Source organism: Drosophila elegans, unplaced genomic scaffold, assembly GCF_018152505.1.
Source record: "Drosophila elegans isolate 14027-0461.03 unplaced genomic scaffold, ASM1815250v1 contig_208, whole genome shotgun sequence".
NCBI classification, from domain to species: Eukaryota; Metazoa; Arthropoda; class Insecta; order Diptera; family Drosophilidae; genus Drosophila; species Drosophila elegans.
Window position 1 is genome coordinate 18,585,633 of NW_024545578.1, and position 9,066 is coordinate 18,594,698.

At 49.6% G+C, this 9,066-nt stretch overlaps 2 protein-coding genes across 3 annotated transcripts; one reads left to right on the forward strand and one right to left on the reverse strand.

Annotated features, from left to right (window-relative positions):
• The first annotated feature begins 44 nt into the window (after nt 1-44).
• LOC108142404 (TBC1 domain family member 9) lies at nt 45-5,988 on the forward strand. Of its 2 annotated transcripts, XM_017266251.2 has the most exons (11): nt 45-186; nt 682-848; nt 1,603-1,861; nt 1,925-2,486; nt 2,543-2,691; nt 2,759-4,154; nt 4,222-4,439; nt 4,530-4,759; nt 4,865-5,245; nt 5,309-5,403; nt 5,467-5,988. In XM_017266251.2, the coding sequence occupies exons 1-11, from the start codon at nt 143-145 to the stop codon at nt 5,776-5,778; spliced, it is 3,813 nt and encodes a 1,270-aa protein (XP_017121740.1). In that variant the 5' UTR covers nt 45-142; the 3' UTR covers nt 5,779-5,988. The 2 variants fall into 2 exon arrangements, with proteins under 2 accessions (XP_017121740.1, XP_017121739.1); XM_017266250.2 differs by having other exon boundaries at nt 4,530-5,245.
• On the reverse strand, nt 5,904-9,031 carry LOC108142405 (pre-rRNA-processing protein TSR1 homolog). Its single transcript, XM_017266252.2, has 5 exons — nt 8,822-9,031; nt 7,168-8,750; nt 6,842-7,108; nt 6,154-6,784; nt 5,904-6,086 (listed from the first exon to the last, which is right to left on the reverse strand). The coding sequence occupies exons 1-4, from the start codon at nt 8,925-8,927 to the stop codon at nt 6,275-6,277; spliced, it is 2,466 nt and encodes an 821-aa protein (XP_017121741.1). The 5' UTR covers nt 8,928-9,031; the 3' UTR covers nt 5,904-6,086; nt 6,154-6,274.
• Nucleotides 9,032-9,066: the final 35 nt, after the last annotated feature.

Below are 9,066 nucleotides of genomic sequence, written 5' to 3' on the forward strand. Positions count from 1 at the left end.
AGCTCGCTTCGTTCTTAGTGCCTATTTCCGCTTTACAGTCAACGGTCACACTTGCCGCAAAAACAACAATCAGCGCTCGATGCAGTACTAAACAAAGAGTAATTTTTAATTTTAGGCCTCGAACGGGCCACAGATAATCAAAATGTGGATTCAACCCAAGGAGCTGCTCCTGCCCTCGGCATTTTGGTGAGTTTTACACCGAACTTAAAGCTAGAACCACGGAATGCCGAAAATCTAAATTAAACATGCCTGCATGAGTGCGTGTGTGTGTGTGTGGGTGGATAAATGGCATGTGTATATGCAATGTTGTGTTTATGGAAGGTGTCTCACGGAAAGATATTATCACGAAATGCATTCCAAAAGGAGTGACGTAGATCACGTAATAGGGTCACGCATAAACGCCGTACTTGCAGTTAGTTTAATTGCATTTGTTGATAACTAATTGAGCCGAGTTCAAGACTCCCAAGACTCTTTGGATCGGCGGCTCCGATTTCGCAACGCAAAAAGAGGCAGCTGTGCAAAGTCGGCAGCAGCGGCAGCAGCAGCAGCAGCAGCTTGAAAATTGATTTCCAACTGTGTTTCCTGCTGCGTAAAAAAGAAACCCCCTCCCCCAGATTTTGCCCCATTAGAGTGGGTCCCCCTAACGAGAACCGACTATATAAAAACCCGTTCCGCCCACAGGATTGCCGAGATGCACTCGAGATACTTTGTCCTGCAGAAGCGACGTGGCCACGGGGAATCCCGGGGATTCGGATCCATGCTGGTTGGCACCTACGACAGCGTGATGAACACCAAGCCGGCTCCATACCGCATCCTCCACCAGACGCCCTCATCGGAGGTGTCTTACGGTAGGTCCCATTCCTCGGATTCATCCGCCTTATCAGTTCCAGTTCCTTCAGCCCCAGTGCCCAGCAATCTATGACCGTGAATCATCGGGTTTGGCGACGCTTTTATGGGAGTATGCCAGTATTTCTTTCATCTACGGTTCCCTCGCATCGCTTACGTAAACACGGAACGAGGCTGATTACAAAAGCTGCGGAGGCTGGCTCATTTCTTTTGTTATTCAATTTTAAATATATTAAGAATGGAAGGCTATAGAAGGAGCAGTGTACTTTTAATACTTGAATGCCTATACTTTTATAAAAACGTTATTAACACAATGTATTTATTTACTTAAGTCAAATTTTATCATCGATTCTATGCTACAGTCTGAGCTTTCTAAAATTTAAAGATTTCTTGATAAGCAATCAAATAAGTACTTTGCTTTACGAGTTCATAAAAAAACAAAATTATAATGATATGGATTGTTTAACTTGAACAGAGCACATTGAAAGTGCACTAGTAAAAATTCATAACATAATATTATTATTTACTTAAACGATCTACAAGTAAAACCGAAAAGAATATTTGACACATAAGGAGCTTGTATGGCTTTTGCATTAATAAGTATATCTTATCTATGTTATCAATGATTTGTGTAATTAATTTATTTGGATTTACTGCTATAATGATCATAACAAAAACCATTTATTCTTGTGTTATCAATAAGTTTTAGTATTCACCTGCTCATATCTATAATATAAAACCAACATATACCCACAGAAATCGCCATTGGCATCACCCAGGATGAGATAGTCAAGGATTGGGAATGGCTGCAGAGCAATCTGTTTAAAGTGCTGGACGAGATGGAGAACGAGGACGAGGTGACCAACTTCACCATATGCAAAATCCAGTCACTATACACGCAAAACAACCAAGATGATACTGGCGAGTCGGCCGATTTCAAGGTGATGACTTCACAATTCAGGCAGATCTTCAAAATGCCCGAAGAAGAGCGACTGGTTAACTCCTACTCAGCCACGTAAGCAATAATGAGCTTGTTATATCATTAAAGGGGTTGTCCTAATGGGATTTACCATTTCAGATACGTGAAGAACAAGATCCCGAGACAGGGTCAGCTATACATCTCGCTGAACCACGTTTGCTATTACTCCTATATGCTGGGCCAGGAGATCAAGCGCATTATACGGTTTGCAGAGCTAGAGGACATTAGCCGAAATGCAAACACGATCTATCTGAAGACCACCAACAACATGACGTATAATTTTACAATGCTCTTTAACGCCAGCGAGGCGCATTTATTGATCGAGCAGCTCAACAAAATGGCAATACAGCAATTGATCCATGATCCTGACAGTCCCGTCGTCGACCACGATCCCTCAAATTTCGCCCGGTTGGGTAACAAGACATCCAAGAAGCCCGTGCTGCTGCGCGATTTAACAGCTCGCCAGAAATCAGAGGAGTTTCGCATATATTTCCGACTGCCGCAGTCGGAGATAATTGATGGGAAGATCAAGGCCAATATTTGGACACCTTACTCGAAGCGGTTTAATTCCGGCTTTATCTATCTGTCGCCCAATTTCCTATGCTTTCGTAGCGATGTCAAGGATTTGGTCAGCGTGGTGATACCCATGAAGACCATTAAGGTGGGCAGTGGAAATATACAAGATTACGTTTAATTCAATTAATTCTTTCTATTTAGAGTGTGGAGAAAAAAGATGATGGCCAGCAACGGTTCGAAAATCAAATTGTCATCATCACATCGGAGAATGTGCCTTTTATGTTTGCTCACATCGTGGACAGAGATGTGCTAATCTCCAAGATCACAGATCTTCTCGCACGAATCCATGTGTAAGTTTAGGCTTCTAAAACATAGCTTAAAAAATCATTTACTTTCGTATCTTCTTATTAATAACAGTCCTGTGAGTCGGGAACGGGCCAAATACGACATCTCGTGGAGCAAACAGACCGCTCTGATGAACACATTCAAGACGCAGTTCAGTTCGGAGATCGTGCAGAAACAAGAGGAGAAAATGTTGCGCTGGGAAGCGCATTTCCGGGACTTTGGACGGGGCATCGGAATGTTCCGCACCACGGACGTGATAAATCTGATTGTAGAGGGCATTCCCGACAAGTTGCGCCAGGAGATCTGGCTGATCTTCTCGGGGGCGATTCACGACAAAGAGATGAACCCGGGCCTGTACGAGGATTTGGTAGAGAAGGCGGCCTGCATCAAGAATTGCTTTGCACACGACGAGATCGATCGAGACTTGCCGCGTTCGCTGCCCGAGCATCCGGCATTCCAGAGTACCGATGGCATCGGAGCTCTGAGAAGAGTCCTGCAGGCCTATGCGCTGCGCAATCCGCAAGTGGGCTACTGCCAGGCCATGAACATTGTGTCGTCGGTGTTCCTGCTCTTTTGTGACGAGGAGAACGCCTTCTGGATGCTGGCCAGCCTGTGCGAGAACCTACTGCCGGACTACTACAAGGACAAGGTGGTGGGGGCCCAGATTGATCAGGGCGTGCTCAACGAACTGGTGGAAACACATCTGGCCGATTTGCACGGTCACCTGGAGCAGCTGGGAGTGATTAAGATGATCTCCATCTCGTGGTTCCTCACCATCTTTATGAGCGTGATAAGCTACGAGAGTTCGCTGCACATCCTGGACTGCTTCTTCTACGAGGGCGCCAAAATCATCTTTATGATCTCGCTGCAAATCATCGAGTGGAATAGGGAAAAGCTGCTGCAGTGCCAGGATGATGGCGAAGCCATGTTGGTATTGCAGAACTATCTGGAGGGGATCTACAATCCGGAGTATCAGGTTCCTCCCGCTACGGACAAGCGAAAGATGGAGCGCAAAATCCAAACCCAAACCGTACAGACTCTGATCCATGAGGCGTACACCAAATTCGGCGAGGAGATAACCCAGCAGCGTATTGAAGAGCTGCGGAACAAACACCGTCGGCTGACCATGCGACAGTTTGATATTGACAACGAGAAGACCATTGTGAAGGCCTACGTCCAGAATCCGTACTTCAGCCGCAATGAGCTGCACCAGCTGCTCACCATCATTCGCGAGGAGAAGCATGCCCTGAAGTCCCTGCAACAGCAGCAGCAGAAGGCCCAATGCCCGCTGTCGGAGATGCCTCAACTGGTGGCGCAGTCGCCAAGCAGGGCCATCCATGAGGCGGGAGCCTCGGGAGACAGACACGAGGCCTACAGCGTCAACTATGAGGTGTTCCACACGCTCTTCACGGAGCTCACACCCTGGCGAAAGTGCGTCAGTGTGGACATTGGTGAAAAGTTGTTCCGGGTGAGTTAGCCTTGCCTCAGCTCCCTGGAATCTGTAAGTTTGAAAGTTTTTGTTTACTTTTCACCAGCTCACAGACAAGCGGGGCACTGGTTCGCTAGACTTTGGCCAGCTTATCAATGCCCTGGGTTTGGTCTGCTCCACCAAGAGCATGGAGAAGCTGAAGCTGCTGTTCGTTCTGCATCTGCCGCCTCTTTTGTCCAAAGCGGAGATTGAACGCTCGCGTCGTCCGCGTCCGCGCACCAAAGACGATGCCGAGGAGGCCTTCGAGGCGGAGGATTTCTTTGAGTGAGTGTGTCCAGTCGCTTCCTTGTAATGGAATATTTTGCAAACCTTAGTAAAGTGATAATCAAATTAACGGCGGAAATCCATTTGCAGCAACGACGCATCAGAATCGATGGAAGCGCTGCCCTCGCCCTCGGATCACAATTTTGATGCCGACGACTTTGCCCTGATCAGTGCCACCCAGCACCTGCACAACTTGGCCGGAATCTCGGGCAACACGTTCATGGACCTGTCGCGTACGCCAAATCTGTCGTTGAACTCCAACACCTCGTCGTTGGCGCAGCGCAGCTCGACCTTCTACGTGGACCTGCCGGCACTCCAGGGTACAGCAACATCCACAGATGCTGGGCGGGACGAAGACGGGCCCCAGAGAGGGCTACGCCAGCAGGGACGTTACGAATCGATTGACACATTTTCGGATATTTCAGATCTGGGAGCGGCTCGCATGACGCCGCCCGGAACGGGAGCGGTAGCGGGATTGGGAGCGGGAGCGGGATCGGAAGCGGATGTGGCAGCCGGAGCACAAGCTGCTGCGGCCGCTGACCACATGCTTCTGAATGTTGAGACTATATCGAATTTCTCACAGATCAGCGACCTGGTTGCGGCCACACGACAAGAGCGCGCCGACTCGACAGCCACGGACTCGCGCAGCCTGGGCAGTCTCGGCTATCTGCTGGACCAGCCGGATGAGGGGGCGTCCTGTTCGCAGCACAGCATTCCGCACATGCGCAAGGAGAATTTCCAGCTGCTGTGGCGCAGCATCATCGAGATCATGGGTCTGGTGCAAGATGAAGAGATGCAGAGGGCTTGTAAGTGCAAGTACCTTTACTTAAAAAAAAGAGCACCTAAGTAAGTTCTTGACTTATTTGCAGATGAGAATCTCCTCGAGCTGGGCAACAGCAACATAAAGAAGGAGCCCAGCCTGGAAAGCTTCACGCAGCTGAATTTGGGAGGCAGTGGCGATGAGGTAAGTGTTGCTTTTTCACTCAAGAGGTTTTTAGTGACCTTAAGTGCACTATCTTGTTACCAGCAACCGGATAGCAATGGCAATCCCACCACACCCGCTGCAGAGCCCATCGGCACCACTCGCCTATTTGTGGCTCTCGAGGAGGAACTGCGCCAGGCGAGTGGCAATGGGAGGACCACAACGACAAGCAGCGGCAACAGCAGCAGCAGCAGCACAAACACATCCGAGTCGTGGCACATATCCATTAGCCAGTTCATCGCCACGGTACTGACCGTCAATAGCATTGTCAGAGGTTTCCAAACACCCATCCAGATAAGCGAGCAGATCGAGCAGCTGCAAAAGAAGCGGCGCAAGTGTTTGTCCATCAACTACTGAATAACAATAGTCCCTATACCCTTCCTATACCCACCACCCAATCCTAGCCACAAATCTGTATTAGCCATATATGAGAGCCCGACCGATCCTTGATCCTTGTGCAATGCGAAAAGCTTTTAATCGTATCCATGTTTTATGTATGTATATTGTATTGCCTCTATCGTTAAGTTAAGACAATTGTTTGTGAATATAATTCTATTATTCCTATTATACAACGCAGTCATACATAAATAACGATGGATGCGGATTTTCTGTACATATTGTATGTACTTTTTAGGGGGTGTGGTTTGCAGGTTTTCACAGAATAACTAAAGGAAGGAAAATATTAATAATGGACATTTCTTCTTGGAAAGCTATAAAATAAACATTACTCACATAAAATAAATTCAAAGGTTATTCGAATTTTGTTCTATTCTGTGTAGCTATTACAAAGAAAAACTCCATTTAAACTGTCCACTGATTACTATTCAGAAGAGCTTTTTAGTTATATACTCCATTACTCCTCCATGGCTATCTGCTTGGAGTTTCGGCTGTTTGCCGCCGCATGCTGTCGCTCGTGCTCCGCCGTTCGCACCAGGCACTCCTCGTATGTCCACTTGGGGAAAACTCGCTTGTACAGGTACATGAACGCTGTGTCGTAGGAGCGCAGCTGGCCATCGAAGTAGCACTTCATATGGCCGTGCGTGCCCAGCGACTCCTTGATGTGTCCCAGTCGTCCGCACTTGGTCCTTAGTTTCACCGGCTTGAAGTACTCCACATCCTCCTTGTAGAAGAACATGTATCGGATCGTGGCCGATTTACGATTAATCCGCATGGGATGACCACTGAGCACAACGCGCTTGAGCACAACGCGATCTGGATTGCAGGAGAGCAGGCGTCCGCGGGCCACCAGCGCCAGGGTCGAGTCGGGATTCACTTTAAAGGCTAACACGGCCGACGGAGGGAACTGAATGGGGGCGTAAAACGTAGCGCAGACTGTTTCGTACGGGCGGAAATACCTTTCAAACTGCAGGATTATAGTCGATTAATGTTTGTTCAACTGCACATTGAGTATTACTCTCACCTTATGTTTATCCCCATTGGTGTGCTGGCTGTAAATGGGATTCACTACAAAGCGGCGATAGCCGCACTGGACAATCAACTGCTCCTTGGATTTCAGGGGCACTTCAGAGTCCGGCATTCGCTGCAGGACCACGTTCATGATGCACATCTGATGCTCGTGGGGCAGCATTCCGTACACAATGATGTTGTCCGTAAGCTGGGCGGACCTGAAAGCATTCCAGCGGCTTTCCGGCACATTGATCACATGGAGGGTGACATAGAAACCAGGCTAAAAACAAGAACATATTAATAAGTATAGTTTACTAGTTAAATTATTTAGGATCCTACCAGCACACCCTCGAACTCCTTGGCTTCGTTCAGAATCCTACGCTTGGTGCGATCGAAATTCTGGAATTGATATATACGCGCATAGTCGGCGGGCAGATTCTCCTTGACATCCCAGGGCGATGTCCTGAAGGACTCCAAGCCACGATACTTCTGGAATCTCTCGTGGGCGGGCACATCCAAGGGCGTGTCTATCTCATCCGGCCAGAGTTGATCGGTGCGCGCCTGCTGCAGTTGCTTGAGAGTCTCACGCTCCTCCTGGAAGTCCATTTGCTGATCGTACTTCTCGTCGTTGACGGCCGCCTCCGAGGCCACGGACGCACTGTCCTGAAACTCTTCTGTGTCGGAGTCCCGCTTCTCGTACTCATCCTCAAAGGATTTGTTGTCGCACGACATGAAGTCCTCATCATCCTCCTCATCGTCGTCGTCGTCATCATCATCATCATCATCGTCGTTGTCGCTCATGTCATCGTCTTCTTTGCCGTCCGTATCTGCCACCTCCTCGACATCGGGAATCCAGGCTGCCTGGTACTCGCTATAGCCTTTGGGCACACGTTTCACCAGCTTCATCTTTTTGGTCTCCTGCTGCGAGGCGGCGATCTCCTCCTCGGTGGGCCACGTCTGTTCCGCGTCCATGGGATCGGGTATGTTCTCGCTCTGGAGAGAGGTGCGCTTCAGGGGATCACTGCGGTCCAGCAGACGCACCTCGGCATTCTCGCCATCACGAGATTTGTCCAGCTTGTAGGGATCTGGCGGTGCCGTCACCTGACTCAACTGGAAATCGCCTAAGCCGGGTATGTGCACCAAGCCATTCACGTTCAGAGATTGTCCGCGAAGGAAGCCAGTAACCTCTAGGGTGCCCAGATCCTCGCTGGGATCGGAACTTGGTTTGAACTCCACCACATCGCCAAAGAGGTGCGGCCGGTTGGCCACGTTGTGCAGAATGCGCTTCTTCTGACCGCCAATGCGACGCATTACATTCAAACCCTCGCTGGCAGTGTCCAATTGCATGATCTTCTCCTCGGGCAGCAGCTTGGAGATGATCTTCTGGGCCGCCTGCTTGGCAGCAGTGCGTCGCTTGGGATTGATGGACTCCAGATCCATGAGGGCCACCACGGGCGTGGGTATTCCCTGGGCGGACATCATGTTAAAGATCCGCTGGCCCCAGCGATCGAAGATCTCGTCATCGCCAAAGGCGGCCGAGGTCAGGAGCAGGGTGGTATCGCACACCTTGAGGTAATCCAGGGCAATTAGCTCATTTCCACGACCCACAGGTGGGGTGACAAAGGCGAAGCGCTGCTTGAAGCGCGGAAGATTCATGTAAACAATGCCACTTGGGGAGTTCTCCACCACCAGCTCGCTGTCGCAGCTCTGGAGGATGGCCAGTGCGGACTTGGGATCGATCTGCTCGTGCATGGGCAGCAGGCAGACGAGGAAGGGAGCGGTGTTCTGGCCACCAAGCTTCCTCTTCTGCTCCAGCACCTCATCCCTTTTGTTCTTGCGGAGCTGGTTCATTTGGTTGCGACGCTGCTCCTTGCGCTGCTGCTGCTTGTGCTTGTGGGAGACGGCCTTCAGACCAATCTTTCCTGTGGGAGCAAGATGGAGGTGGTTTAGATCACCCGCAGGCCTGGTAATCCCTTCAAGCATCTGCACTTACCCTTCTGGGCATTGTCTATGGCTCCTTTGGAGCGATGACGGCCCGTTTTGTGGGCCTTGTTCGCTTGCTTCAGCGGCCCCGGCCGATGGAACGCATGATCAGCCATGATTGCAGCTTTTAAACTCACGAAATTGCAATTAAATTACGCTGTTTTGTTTTCTCCGTCAGAGCACATGTTCTGCCGCCAGTGTGACCAGATTGGAAGAAAGAGATTTGCGCCTAACAGCACCGTTCAGCATGTTAGG